This window comes from Rhincodon typus, chromosome 30 (assembly GCF_021869965.1).
Source record: "Rhincodon typus isolate 14 chromosome 30, sRhiTyp1.1, whole genome shotgun sequence".
NCBI classification, from domain to species: Eukaryota; Metazoa; Chordata; class Chondrichthyes; order Orectolobiformes; family Rhincodontidae; genus Rhincodon; species Rhincodon typus.
In genome coordinates, this window is record NC_063361.1 from 17,845 (window position 1) to 34,025 (window position 16,181).

Sequence of the window (16,181 nt, forward strand, 5' to 3'; positions counted from 1 at the left end):
AGACGTATCTGTAATCCTAACCCTAACCCTAATTGTAACCCTAAACCTAATCCTAACGCTATCCGTAGCCTTAGCCCTAGCCCTAGCCTTAACCAACACCATAACCCTAACCCTAATCATAACCCTAGCCCTAACACATACCTAACCCTAAACCTTACCTTAACCCGAACTCTAGCCCTAGACCTAGCTTTAGACCTAGACCTTACATTAGACGTAGCCCAACCCTAACCCAACTCAAACCCTAAACATAACGCTTGCACTTGCCCTAAGCCTAATCCTAACACAAACCTTGGTCTTAACCCTAGCCCTCCTCTTTACATGACAGCTAACCCTAACACGACCCCGAATTGAGCTCTAACCCTAACCCTAGCCCTGAATCTAAATGTAACCTTATCCCTACCCTAACCCAAAACCTAGTCTGAGCTCTAAGCCACATCATAACCCTTATCCTAACCCTCACCCTTGCTCTTGCCCTAGCTCTATCCCTAAATCTAACCCTAACCCTAACGCAACCCCTCACTCTAGGCTGTAGCCTAGCCCTTGCCCCATCCCTGACTCTGCCCTACCCTGAGTCCTAGACCTAGCCCTAACAAGCACCCTAATCATAATACTAAACTTATCCCAACCCGTAGCCCCCGCCTGAGACCTAACCCTAACCCTAACCCTAACCCTAACCCTAACTATAAGCCTAAAACTAACCCTACTTGGCCTAGACCTAACCCTTGTCCTAACCTAAGTGTGTGATGGTGATTCAACTCATTGTGTGTGATGGTGATTCAACTCATTGTGTGTGATGGTGATAAACTCATTAGGCCTTGAGACAAAAAATCCATCAAAAAACTCATCACAATTTGGACTCAACCAAAAATACATAAAATTCAGCTCTGCATCTCTGTTCTTTCAAGGTTGTTGGATTAAAGTCCTGAAACACCCTTCCTGATAGGGTGCAAAGTTTCAGAAGTACAAAGTGAACTGTCCTTCTCCAGTTTCACAAATCTACTGTCACAACATAAAATTACATGTTTTCCTCAGTTAGCTACATAATAATTTGTCAATATGTTTTGTCAATGATGGGAATTAGGATAAAAAAAAAGTTTCCATCAACCAGGTTGCTTTAATAACCAACAAAACAGATTCATCATGAAAACAGAACTTATTCAACAATGATGTAAACCAGATTCAAACACAGTTTATAGCATGAAAGTACTAATAGTGTGACAATGCTGTCACTGTAAAAAGGTTTTTTCGTCCTGGGTTTTTTTGAAGAGAAGTTGTAAAGGCAGATGTTCCGAAGAGTTTGGGGAGCTAGAAAGCTAAAACAGTTTAACAATTGAAGGGGAGTGGCCAGTTTGCCCAGTTCAGGGTTTTCTAGTGTATTTTTTAGCTGTAGCAGTCACAAGATGTTTTGAGTACCAGAAAGGTTGCGAGCTTCAGTAAAGGATTCCTAACTGGCTTTCTCTGAAACCTCTCTGGATGTTGTTCCCTCCTGCTAGTAAGAATCTGTGTTTGGATTTACCTTTTTGCCCAGAGGTGTGTTTATGGGATATTGCTATATTGGAACAGTTAATTAATTGAGTTGCTGTATCAGGCCGGTTAAGTTTTCCAATAGTTAAGCTTTTCTAAATTCCGGTTTCTTCGACTGCAGTGTTTAAATAAATTATTTTTTGCTTAAAGCCGAGTGGTTTGACCAGTTGCATCACACCTGGAACCCCACTTCACACCTATCTTTAAAATAAGAAAAAGTTCGGCTACCTTTTTAAAATATTTTGAGAGGGTCTGGCCTGGTCCATAACAATAGTTACCTTTCTAAATAACCATCCCCTTACACATCATTTACAACCATAAAATAACAACCATGGAGTGATTAATTTTAAGTTCAAAATATATTTTGACCAAGTAGTGCTGCTTTAATGTATACAAGGATATCTACTGTAAGTGACTGAGTTTTGTGTGTGTGCGTGTGTGTGTACATGTGTATGTGTGTTTGTGGCATGTTTTGTGTGCAGTCCTACTGGAGCTTTCTAATTTGGGGTGTTATACACAGAAATGATTGCCATGATGTCCTGAGTTGTTTAGGTGAATTAAAATAAGCTATCATGATTCTCCAAACAAAGGGACAGCAAGAACCATTCTGGCGCAGTGGTACATGGCTTTATTGGAGCTGTTGAAAAGGGAGTATGATACACCAAATTGATTTCCATAAGTTCCAAGATTACACCAATGAAAATTCCACTACCATAATCCCCTGTTTAAATAGAATTTTCTTTGCATCAATTGCAGAGTATCCACTTTTACTGTACTGCATTTGGAAACTGCCAAGCGCTGGAATGGTTTAAAGAAGCAAAAATTGAAATATTTTGAAATTATTGAAGTGCAGAAAACTGGAAAAAGGCATCATTTTTTCCCCAAATGAGAGCTCTTTTCAGTCAACATTTGAAGAAAATAGAACATACCTGAAGTCTGGATAGACATGGAGAAAGATGACTCAAAGATAGGGGGAGGAACAGGAAGTGTTCATGATGTGGGGAGGCTGCAGAAGGATTTGGACAGGCTAGGAGAGTGGGCAAAGAAGTGGTACATTGAATACAGTGTGGTATGAGGTTGCGCCCTTTGGTTGGAAGAATTATGATGATATTGACCATTAACAGATGTGTTTTGTCCTATTTCTCTTGTAGAGGGGTGTTGTCACTGGATGCCGAAATGTCTTTTTCATACAGACAGGTGATAAAAAGTTTGAGTTCTTCCTAGGTGACTTTTTTTTTAGGTAAGACAAGAGAAGCATGAGTGGATGGGGTCAGCCCTAAAGGGTTTTAGTTTTGCTTTCAGCTAGTTGTGTAGGTTTTTTCTGGCTGCTGGAACTGAAAGTTTGAATTCTCTGCTGCTAGAATGAAGTCTTAGACAGAGAGGCTAGTTCAGAATGACAATCAACTGGAACATTGGACATTGAAAACACTCAATCAACTGAAGCTAAAAATCAACTTCCTCAGGATCACATGGAACACAAGATCAACCAGATCACCCTGTTAAAGAAAAACTGAGAATTCATTGGACAAATTTAACTATGGCACAGAATTTACTAAAACACAGAATCATTTGGAAACAGAATAAGCTAGTCAACAGAAACAACTATATGAAACAAATGAGAACAAAATATCTACAGAACAGATTCAGCTGGAAAATGGAATCAACTTTATCATAGTATCAATAAAACACTAGTCAAGTGGATCACATAATCAACCAGAATAGTAAATCTACTGGACACAGACTCAAATGGAACACAGAACCAGTTTGAACAGCGATTCAGCTGGAACGCATTCACTTTGAAAATAATATCTTCTGAAAATAGGTTTTACTCTTTTGAAATGTAAAAGTGATATTCATTGATAAATCACGGGCTTTTTGATTTAGCGTTCTATCATTCTGAGTGGGTACAACCAAATTCGGTGGTGGATGACAGAAAACAAGCTGTTGATAAACTATGAAAGAAACTGGGAAAAGATACTTGTGTTTGTCTTGTACTACCTGATGGAGAGATTTGCAGCTATGAACCTTCCCAAGTGACAGATTAGGCCTGTCAACTTTCTTTAGTGTCATACAACGGTATTCAGCATTAGAACTCCACACTAGTTATTTGATTAATGACACAATATTGTTGAAATTACTCCATAGATTTTGATTGCTCTATCTACTGTGTGCTTTTTGTCAGGGCCTCTAAATGCCACAAAGTACACTGATTATCAAAGTGGCAACGTATAACTGACACTGCACATTATACATATATTACAGATAAGTTAAGCCACTTTAATCTCTACCATGATGTTATTACACTTAACAGCACTTTACAAGCTTGGTGTACAAGAGAGACAACTGCTTCCAGTAAAGAATTTTGTGGCTGGGGAAAAGTAAAATGGTCAATTTTGCTACAGGGACCTGAAAGTTGAAATTTGAAATTAATTAGACTCCATTCCACTTAGTTATGAATCTGCTAATGTTCATATATTTTTGTTGCTTGTATCCTTCAACAATTATTGCGGAGTTAAATACTAAGTAATGTCACCAAGGAGTTGATGTAATGGACTGAGCCCAGGTCAGTTTGATAGACAAGCAGAGAATGTCTGGGTCAGTTTGATGAAGGCCAACATGTACTGAAGGTCAGCTGGAGGAACACAGTGAGCCAGCATCAGCTTGTTCCAGTTCTATGTGTTTACACAGCTGTTGTCTGCTTGATGCTCTGAAAACTGACCCTAGTGGGAGATGTTGGAATGGACATTGCCCTGGCAACCCGAGTCTGGATCCAGTGATTGTCTTGCCAACGATGCCATCTTTTTCTCACAGCTGAACGAACCTGTGAGAGGATACATTGACATTAAACAATTGAACAGGTGCTTTTCATCCTTAAACCTTCATTGATGGTAGATTATACAATCCTGTGAAATTATTCCATGCAGCATCCCTATTTAGTTATTACCTTACTGGCACAACTGGAGCAAGCCTCAATTAGATAAATATTTGGCCCCCAAATATAATCTTCTTGTTTCTCTCTCGCATATTATTGAGAATCTGTTCCACACCCAGGAAACAGAATGAAAAACTGATTATTATTGAAATCTAATCTTTTTTTGGATCAAAGGCTTTTCTTAAAAAAAGGAAGTAAGGACTCATATTTGGGTTTCTTTTAACCCATATCTTCTTGTCCCTGAGAACACGGTAGTGAGCTGCCTTCTTGAACCGGTGCAGTCAGTGTATCAGGAGTTCCAGGATTTTTTGATGCAATATCAGTGAAGGAACCATGTCATAGTTCCAAGTCGGAATGGTCTGCCTTGAAAAAGAACTGAAATGTGATGATTTCCATTTTTTCCAGCTCTTATTGTTTGAGATGATAGAAGTTTTAAAATTGCTGTCAAAATGTCAAATAACCCATTTCAAATTCCTACCACTGTTAATGGTATACACTGCTGTTATTGGTGAAGTGAATGATTAAAGTAGGAGATTGATTTGTCTTGGATGTTATTGAGCGTTTTGAGTGTTGTCAAAGTATCCATGTGATTTGAGAACACTTCTAGTCCTGGGATAGTAATTCAAAAGCCCATGCTCTGGCTGCATGTGTGCAAATTCCACCATGGCAGATGATGAAATTTGAATTCAATAAATCTAAAATCTAATAATAACTAGGAGCAGGCAGAGGCAATTCTGTCCCTCAGGCATGCTCCATCATTTGATAGAGTCATGACTGATCTCATCTCAGCCTCAACTCCAAATTTCCTATCTGCTCCCCAGAACCCATCAATGTATTACTAATTAAAAATCCGTCAATCTTCTCCTTAAATTTGCTCAACGTCCCAGCATCCATATAGTACTCTGGTGTCATGATGCACCACCCCCTTTGAGAGAAGTAATTTCTCCTCATCTCTGTTTTAAATCTGCTACTCCTTATCCTAAACCTCTCTCGTTCTAGATTTTCCCACATGAGGAAACTTCTACTTACATATTCTTTAACATTTCCTAGTGGTGGTCTAATGATGACTGTGAGACCATTGTTAATGCCCATCTGGTTCAGTGATGTTTTTAGGGAAAGAAATCTACCTGACTTTATATGATTCCAGACTCATAGCAATGAGGTTGACTCTTAAATGTCCCCTGAAATGGCCTAGTAATCTTTCAGTTATAACTAATAGCTTTGAAGATCAGGAAAAAATGGACTGAAATCAGAAAGACAACCTGACATTGACCTCAGCACTGAAAAGGACAATGGCAAACCATGTTGATCCTGCAAAGTCTTTCTTACTAACATCTATGTGCTAGCTCCAAAACTGAGAGAGATATCCTGTAGACTAGTCAAGCAACAATCATATCTAAAGATACCACCATCAACATCAATACCACATCCAAATGTAGCAAGACCTCGACAACATCCAAGCTTGGGTTGATGAGTGGCGGTTAACATTTGCACCACACAAATGAGACTAGCAATCTCTCCTTGACATTCAATGGCAATATGATCGCTAAATTCCCTATTGTTAACATCCTGGGCATTACTATTGCCAGAAGTTGAATGGAACAAGACATCTAAATAATGTGGCTACAAGACATGATCCAAGTCTTGCAGTTCTGCAGCAAGAAAATTACCTCTTGACTCAACAAAGCCTGTCCAGAACAAGCAGGACACAAATCAGGCCTTTTGCCAGTGTGGCAGAGCTGCAACAACACTAAAGAAACTCAACATCATCCAGAACAAAGCAGCATGCTTAATTGGCACCCCAACACACTAACTTTGACATTACTCCATCAACAATGAACAGCAGCAGCAGTGCGTATCATCTACCAGATGTACTGGAGCAACTCAACAGTGATCCTTCAACAGTAACTTCCACACCACTTCCTTTACCACTGAAAAGGATAACAGCAGCAGATGGCCCAGTGGTTCTATCTCCATTTTTCCAGAGACCCAAGCAATGTTCTGCACTTCTTCAACAGACCAGTCAGTGGAGCAACCACACTGCTATAATTTGGTATAAATTTCCAACAGAAACCACTCAGTGCCTGGAATCATAGTACTTCTCTCTTTGTCAATGATATGGGAAACTCCCCAAAAATCTTTGTTTTCACAGCCTATGAGGCCATCTGCCCCTCATCGTTAGCCTGGTTTTTCACCAAGCCTGCCTTCTGAAATCAATCGACCAATTCCAATGGATACTCCAAATGTTCTTTCTATGTGTGACTAAAAATCAATTTGTACACCACACAATTGGGTAATCCCAAAATTACCTTACTAGTTAGTTTTTGAAATGTAGCTAGTGCATTTTTCATATCAAATAGCATAACTTTAAACTTGCAAAGTCCATTCAGTGTCACAAAAACCGAAATTTCCTTTGCTCTTTCAGATAAGGGTACTTGCAAGTCTTCTCTGACAAAGTTCAACTTAGAAATATAACTTGTTTGTCCCACCTTCCTAACACAGTGTTCCAGCTGTGGAAGAATCAGATTTTGTAGCTGCATTGACTTTGAGGTAATCAACACACACTCGCTGGTTACCATCTGGTTTTAGAACTATCACCTTGGGTGAGCTCCACTCACTGCAAATCACTTTGAAAATATTGTCTCTGAAGAAGAGACACTGAACCAGAAATGTTAACTTGATTTCTCTCCACACTTCTTGCCAGACCTGCTGAGCTTTTCCAGCAATTTCTGTTTCTGTTAATTCTATAAGGACGTTGCTTAATTGGAACAGCATTTCCTATAGCTACACCATGCATAATCAAGTTAGTGCTTCCCAGCATATTCCAACATATCACTCCATGTGATTGTAATAACTCTTTCAGATCATTTCGATTTTCCTCTAGAAAATTCATCCCAATTTATGAAAACTTCCTCATCACCTAATTTAATTTGAGGAATATCAAATGCAAATTTATCTTGATTTGGCTTTTCACTCTTGAGTTGTAACAACTACTACATTCTCCTTTTGCTTTTCATCCCTATCCATATACTGCTTGACCATATTCACAACACACATTCTGTGGGTTTTCGAGACAACAAGGTGCAGGGCTGGATGAACACAGCAGGCCAAGCAGCATCTGTGGGTTTTCCTTCTGTCTGGCATTCCTATCAAATAATTTACCTTGCTCAATTTCCTTTCAATTTGATAAGGTCCACTAAACCATGCTTTTAAAGATTCACCTATCACTGGTGCCTAACTAACATTTTATCTCCTCAAGCGAAAGTATTAATTTTTGATTATTTGTCTGCTTCATGTTTCATCATATACTGTGCTATATTCAAATATTGTCTAGCCAACTCACCTATTCTATTTAATCTTTCTCTAAAATTTGACACATCATCTAAATATGTAGTCTCTGAACCAATTTTCCTTAATTAAATTCAGTGGTCCTCTCACCTCATGTCCAAAAACTAATTCAAACTGACTAAATTTAGTTGATTCATTAGTCGCATCCCTAATTGCAAAAAGGACAAATGGAATTCCTGTATCCCAATCCTCTGGATAGTCTTGACTATAAGCTCTCAACATGGTTTAAAGTTTAATGTTTGATGCCACCGTTCTAATGTTCCTTGCGATTCTGGATGGTATGCAATTGATTTAAATTGTTTTATTCCTAAGCTATCGATAACTTCCTTGAATAATTTTGATGACCTTGAATAATTTTGATGTAAAATGTGACCATTGATCTGATTGTATCTCTGTGGGTAGTCGTATCTAGTACAAAATTTGAGTAACTTTTCTACAATCCTTTGCACCGTGATATTGCATAATGGAATGGCCACTGGAAATCTAGTAGACACATCCATTATGGTCAACAAATATCGATTCCCATTTTTTTGTTTTAGGGAGGATCCCGCACAGTCAATTAAGACTCTTCTAAAAGGTTCCTCAAATTCTGGAAGCGGTATGAAGGATGCTGTTTTTAGAAGTGCCTGAAGTTTTCCAACTATCTTACGTGACATGTCCAGCAAAATTTAACCATATCATTTTGCAGTCTAGACCATTAAAAATCATTTTGTATTTTGGCTTGAGTTTTCCTTACTCTCAAATGACCTCTACTGATAACTCATGAGCTACCAACAACATTTCCTTTCTATAACTTAGAAGATCATAGATCATAGAATCCCTACAGTGTGGAAACAGGCCCTTCAGCCCAACAAGTCCACACCATCCCTTAGAGCATCCTACCCAGACCCATCCCCCTATAATCTAATCTACACATCCCTGAACACTACGGGCAATTTAGCATGGCCAATCCACCTAGCCTGCACATCTTTGGACAGTGGGAGGAAACTGGAGTACCTGGAGGAAACCCACGCAGACGTGGGGAGAATGTGCAAACTCCACACACACAGTCGCCCAAGGGTGGAATCGAACCCAGGTCCCTGGTGCTGTGAGGCAGCAGTGCTAACCACTGAGCCACCGTGTTGAACCCCTGCTCATTTTTCTTCTGTTTGAATATGTAATGGTCTCCATTTCCTCATCAAGACTTCATTTTTAAGGTAGTAACATACTGGGATACACTGAAATTTTTCTTCTGTCTGTGCTGTTTGATACACGGCTTTATTTTTTCATCTTTTTATTGTAATTCAATTAAGTCTCTGAATTAAAAATACCCACTTTGTCCTCCACCTGTTCTTGTTCATTTTTTCTTATCCATTTGATCAAGCATAGTTTCTGATAATTGAACTTCAACTTCCTTATCTTTATTCTTTGATTTCTCCTCCTGTTTCAACTTGTGACTTTGTGACCTTGTTACCGAACAGTCAGGAAAAATCCCATGATATACTTCCTGTAACACCTCAGTTGTTTGATTTTCTATTGGTTTTTCAATCACTTTCATCTGTGATCCAGCTATATCATACCTGAGGATAAACTGTATCTCTGGAACAGAGAATTTCTCTGTTACTCCTACCACCAGCTTTCACCAGAGTCTCCAACCTCACCTTAAACAATGGAACACTACTTTTCTCACCATGAATTCTACATATTACCACATTTTCTGACAATACAGCTTTCAAAGTACATACCTCCTTATCTCTCACCATCAAAGATTGACTTGCTCCTGTATCTCTTAAAATGTTAATTTCTTTATCTACTCCTCCTGGTACACATGAATAAACCTTACCCACACGGGTAAACTTAAAGAGATTTGGTACTTTCTTATTAACTGAACACTGACTCTTTTCTTTTGCAGCTCTTTAGCTTCCACTGGGATCTCCTATACAACTTCAATAAACCCCATTGGCTTATCCTGTTTAACCACATCTGTTTTCCCAGTGTTCTTCTCAAACCACTGACATTGCAACTTCATGTGCACATATTATTACTTTATTACAGTGAAAAAACCTGAGATTTTTTACTTCACCTTCCCGCCTCACAGGTCATGCTTTTTAACCTGTAGTAAATTATCTCTACTGTCTCCAGTGAGATCTCCTTTGCCTTTACTACCTGATGATGTCTTTTTTTCCTCCAATTTCTATCCCTCACAGACTGAAATTTATGTTGGAAGCCAAACTTTGATTTGTGAACTAATTCAATCCTACAAGATTAGCAGCAGAAATTGCAGACGATGATGAGTTACGAACCCTCTGCTCCTCCATGATTTTGCACAATCTCAGGAAGTGAATTTTTGAACTCCTTCAAAATAACCGTCTCTCTAAAAGTATCTGATGTCTGTCTGATCTATTTTCAATGCCCTTATCTACCTATCAATGTTACATTGTTTGATCCTTTTAAACTCTAGGTAGGTCTAACCAGGTTACCTTCTTAAATTCCTAAAATATCATCTGTAGGTTTCTGACACTAGTTCGTATGCATTTAAGATGGCTTTTTTCACTTCATTATACTCCTTGGATACCTCTTCTGATAGTAACGCAAATACCTCACGAGCTCTACCTACCAATTTTATTTGAATCAACAATACCCACATAGTTGCTGGCCATTTCATTTGTTTAACCACTTTCTCAAATGTAAAAAAAAAGGCTTCTATGTCCTTATCATGAAACTTTGGTAATGCTTGGACATATTTAAACAGACCCCCACCAGGCTCTTCATCACTGTCCCCATCACTATTCCTGCCTTCTACCTTCACAATTTTAAGTCAGCTTTCTTCTTTCATTGTCAACTTCTGAAATTCAAACCTCTTTCTGTCTCCCTTTCTTCTCTCTCTTTCTCCCTTTCCTTGGCTCGGGTCATCCTTTCTTTTTATTTTCATTCTGTTTGGGACATTCTTTCCTTCTCTTTTTGTTCTACCAGGGCTATTCTTTCCAGTTCTGAGGAAGGGTCACCGGACCCGAAACGTTAACTCTGTCTTTTCCCTCACAGATGCTGCCAGACCTGCTGAGCTTTTCCAGCCACTTTGTTTTTGTTCCTGATTTACAGCATCCACACTTTTTTCTGTTTCTATTCTTTCCTTTGCTTTCTCCTCTGCTTTTAATCGTAATTCAAACCGTTTCATTTCCTTTTCTCTTCCTTTTTCCCATGCCATTGCTTCAAATTCAAGCTGCTTCATTTGCAATTGAATTTTAGCCATTTCCAATGATTCTGAATGTATGTTCTGCTAAAGGGTCAGACGGACCCGAAACATTAACTCTAATTTTTCTTCACAGATGCGACCAGACCTGCTGAGTTATTCCAGCAACTACTGTTTTTGTTCCTAATTTACAGGATCTGCAGTTCTTTCAGTTTAGATTCCAACTGTATTCCTGGTAATCACAAATGTTGAGCTTTGCTAAATTTTTCCCATTTCCTCACAGACACAGGCAATTCCAACCTTAGCTTGCTTGCCAGTTCCGAACATTTTGCCTTGCTCACTTTTGAAGTGACTTAATACACCCCCCCAGAAAACTCTTAGTGACTGGAAGAGCCATTATCTCACAAGGTACACCCCTGTTTAAACCAACCAAATGCAACATCTGAAGAAATAACACCAACAGTCACCACCGACTGTCTTTGAGTCCAAAAATCCTCAACCCAAACTGGAATTAGACATGTTGATCCCAACAAGAGCCCCCAGATTGTTATGGATCAGACCAAACCCCTTCAAAATACATCAAGGAAATAGCACATACCCTAACTTTTATTTACAAGCAAGTGTAAGGCGCTGCCTTCCAGAAGTGATTCAGTTGGTCACACTACCAGGCTTTAAGCAAAACACACTTTGTTCTTACACTACATTTGTTTAAAATACAAACAAAAGATCAAATAATTGCTGTAACTTTAACTGTATTGGAAAACTTAACAGAATAATAGATTATTTACCTACTAAATAGCAGCTGTTCCAAAATAGTAACATCCCATAAACACATCCTTGGCAGAGGCAAATTCAATAAAATGGATTGTCCCACATGTGACTTCTTTTTTTCTAGTCCAGGAGAAATGAACACCAAGAGAAATTGAAGGAGACAGAGAATTCCAGCTTTCTGCTGTGGCCAACAGATATATACAGCTTCCACAGCCAACTTCAAAACCTCCACAACTGAAACCTAAGCTAAAACCCAGACTCTGTGGGAGCCTGACTCCACCCATTAATGCTGCCTCTATTATTGTAACTTAAAAAACACACTCTCACAAGCTGCTTATTTCATTGGCTTCAAAGTGACAGCTCATCACCTCTGGCTCAAAACCTCTCTTCAAAAAACCAGGACAAAATACACCTCTTAAAGGCATAGTATTGTCACAGTATGTTCACTCAGGGACAAATGAGAGAATTTAAGTGCAGAACAAGATGAAGTCGATGATGTCCTTAATAACTACTTTGCATCAGTATTCCACAAGGATGATGGTAAGATTAGAGAGGGGAATGTTGATATTCTAGGGTGTGTCGATATTAAGGAGGAGGTGCTTGATAGCTTGAAAAACATTATGGTAGGCGGATCTCTAGGCCAGATGGGATCTATCTATAATGAAGGAGGCATGCGAGGAGATTGCTGTGCCTTTACAGAGATCTTTGTATCCTCTTTAGCCACAAAGCGAGGTCCCAGATGACTGATCAATAGCCAATATTGTTCCTTTGTAGAGCAACTGGGATAATCTAGAAAATTACAGGTTGGTGAGTCTTACATCAGTGGTAGGGAAATTATTTGGAGAAGATTCTTAGGGGCAGGATTTACTCACATTTGGAAAAAAATAGATTTATAGGGATACTCAGCATGGCTTTACAATTGTCTCAGAAACTTGATGGAGTTTTTTGAGGAAGTGATGAAGATGATTTATGAGGGCAGTGGATGTTGAGAACATGGAATTTACTATAACATTTGACAAGGTCCCTCATGGTAGCCTGGTCCAGAAGATTAAGTCCCATGTAAAATCTATGGTGCGTTGATAAGTTTGATACAAAGTTGGCTTGGTCATAAAAGACAAGGGTAGTTGTAGAGAGATGTTTTTCTGACTGGAGGATGTTGTTTGCAATTTCTAGAAATGGCTTGGTTGAAAATGTGGATGGTCTGATTCAGATGACATAAAAATTGGTGGAGTTGTAGATATTGAGGTCAAAGGATACAGCAGGATATAGGTTAGTTGGAAAGTTATGTGGAGAAATGGCAGATGGAGTTTAATCTGAACAAGTGTGCAATGCCTTTTGGGAGGTCAAATGTAAGGGAAGGAAATGGCAGGACTCTTAGGAGCACTGATATAGAAAGGGATCTTGGTGTGCAAGTCCACAGCCCCCTGAAAGTGGCAATACAAGTGGATAATCATAGAATCTTTACAGTGGGGAAGCAGGCCATTTGGCCCATCGAGTCCGCCTGTCCGAATAGCATCTCTCCTAGACACACCACCCTAGCTTATCCCTGTAACCTTGCATTTTCCATGGTTAATCCATCTAGCCTGTACATCCCTGGACTCTATAGACAATTTAGCCTGGGCAATCCACCTAATCTGCACATCTTTGGACTGTGGGATGAAGGGAGCACTTGGAAGAAATCCATGCAGACACAGGTAGAATGTGGAAACTCCACACAGTTGCCTGAGGGTGGAATCGAACTCAGAACCCTGGCGCTGTCAGGCAGCAGTGCTAACTACCATAAAGTGGTAAAGAAAGTGTCTGGCATGGCTGCATTGATTATGAAAACTGGCAAGCAATTTTGCAGGTGTATAAAACTTTAGCTCGGCCACGTTTGGAGTACTGTGTGCAGTTCTGGTCACCATGCTATAGGAAGGATGTGGAGGCCATGGAGAGGGCGCAGAAGAGGTTTACCAGAATATTGCCCCTGGTTTGGAGTGTGTTAGCTGTAAGGAGAGGTTGAGAAAACTTGAATTATTTTTGCTAGAGCGGCTGAGGGGTGAACTGATAGAAATATGTAAAATTTTGAGTGGCATGGTTAGGGTGGATAGTCAGGGTCTTTTTCCTTAGGTGAAAATGTCAAATACTAGGAAGCACAGGTTTAAGGTGCTTTAAGGTGAGAGGGGATGAGTTTAAAGGAAATGTGTGAGGAAAGTTATTTTACAGAGCTGGTAGGTGCCTGGGACATGGTGCCAGGGAACATGGTAGAAACAGATATGATAGCAATATTTGAGAGTCATGTAAAAAGTCACATGAACAGGCGTGGAATGGAAATAGTTTAGAGAGGCATCATAGTCGGTACAGAGAGTAGGTCAAAGATCATGTTCCTGAGCTACACTGTCCTATGTTCCATGTTCCATGTTCTAAGCTCTGTAGTCCTGCCACAACCAGTTGGGAATGATGCTGGACAATTAAACAACTTGCTGGAGGAAGAGGCTCCACAAATCCTCAATGATGGGGGAATCCAGCACCTAAGTGCAAAAGATAAGGTTGCAGCATTGACAACAACCTTCAGTCAGAAGTGCCGACTGGATTCAAAGACATCGTCGTAGAATCCCTACAGTGTGGAAACAGGCCCTTTGGCCCAACAAGTCCACACCGACCCTTGGAATATCCCACCCAGACCCATCCCCCTATAACCCACCTAAGCTACACATCCCTGAACACTATGGGCAATTTAGCATGGCCAATCTACCTAACCTGCACATCTTTGCTCAGTGGGAGGAAACTGGAATACCTGGAGGAAACCCACGCAGACACGGGGAGAATGTGCAAACTCCACACAGACAGTCGCCCAAGGGTGCAATTGAACCCGGGTCCCTGGCGCTGTGAGGCAGCAGTACTAACCACTGAGCCACTATGCCGCCCTTCTTGGCCTCCTTGTCAGGTCCCCAACATCACAGATGGTAATTCAATTCACGAAATGATATCACGAAAATGAGATTGTTTACTTGCTCGCCGAGCTGGCTTGTTTTTGTTCAGACGTTTGTCACCATGCTAGGTGACATAATCAGTGGAGACTCCGATGAAGTGATGTTGTTCTACTCCGCTTGGAATTTATACTGTCCGGTCTGTTATAGTGAGTACTGTCATTTCCGATTTTGATCTGTATGGGTTTGTATATGGGGTCCAATTCTATATGTTTGTTGATTGAAGTATGGAGGAAGAACCATGTGTCTAGGAATTCCTGTGCGTGCCTATGTTTGGCTTGGGCTACTATGGTTACTTTGTCCCAGTTAAATTGATGGCCTTCATTGTTTGAATGTACCAATATTAAGGAAAGTTCATCATGCTGTTTTGCTGCTAGCTGATGTTCGTGTATTCTTATGGCTAGTTTCCTTCCTGTCTGTCCGATGTAATGTTTGTGGTAGTCATTGCAGGGTATTTTGTAAACTATGTTGGTTCTGCATGTTGTGGGAATGGGGTCTTTAATCCTTGAGAGTGTTGGTCGTAGAGTGGCTGAGGGCTTGTGTGCTACCATGATTCCTAGTGGTCGTAGGAGTCTCATCGTCAGTTCTGATACGTTCTTGATGTAGGGCAGTGTGGCCAGTGTGTTAGGGCGTACTGTGTCCTCCTGTTGTTGCCTATTTAGTAGGCACCTGAGGATGAAGCTGCGGGGAAATCCGTTAATAGCGAAGATTTTGTATAGTGCTCTTCCTCTTTCCTGTGTAGTTCTGGTGTGTTGCCAGGATCTTGTATAAGCGTTCTTCTTATACAAGATCCTTTTGCCTTAAATGGATATCCCCACAACTTCATCCACAGATGCCTATGTAACAGAAAACAACAGGAGGACATAGTACGATCTAACACATTTACCACATCACACGAACATCAGCTAGCAGCAAAACGGCACGATGAACTCTCCTTAATATCTGTACATTCAGACAATGAAGGCCATCAGATTAACTGGGACAAAGTAACCATAGTAGCCCAAGCCAAACATAGACACACGTGGGAATTCCTAGCGGTATGGTTCTCAACCTGTAATGCAATCAACAAACATATAAAATTGGACCCCATATATAAACCCATACGGATCAAAACTGGAAATGACAGTACTCACTGTAACGGACCGGACAGTATAAATTCCAAGTGGAGTGGAATAACATCGCTTCATTGGAGGCTCCACTGATGTTACCTAGCATGGTGACAAAATGTCTGAACATAAACAAGCCAGCTCAGCAAGCAAGTCAACAACCTCATCCACAACCCAGGCTACAGATCTTTGCCCAAACTTTAAATATCATGAAAATGCTTGAGGCAATGAATACTGTAAAGGTTATGGGCCCTGACAATATTCGAGCAATAGCACTGAAGATCTGTGTTCCAGAATTTGCCACAACCCTATCCAAGCTGTTTCAGTCCAGTGACAACACTGGCATCTATTCAACAATGTGG

The 16,181-nt window shown here is 40.1% G+C and overlaps 1 protein-coding gene across 9 annotated transcripts in view; it reads right to left on the reverse strand.

The window, feature by feature from the left end:
- Positions 1-2,131: 2,131 nt before the first annotated feature.
- Positions 2,132-16,181, reverse strand: part of LOC109937392 (corticotropin-releasing factor receptor 1-like) — a 303,154-nt gene continuing 289,104 nt past the window's right edge. For 6 of the 9 annotated variants that reach the window (XM_048614775.1, XM_048614777.1, XM_048614773.1 and 3 more), the window contains one exon: positions 3,229-4,345. In XM_048614775.1, coding sequence (XP_048470732.1) covers positions 4,205-4,345 — 141 coding nt within the window. In that variant the 3' untranslated portion in view covers positions 3,229-4,204. Of the gene's footprint in view, positions 4,346-16,181 lie in introns of all 9 variants that reach the window. The other 3 variants (XM_048614772.1, XM_048614774.1, XM_048614771.1) reach the window with 2 other exon arrangements.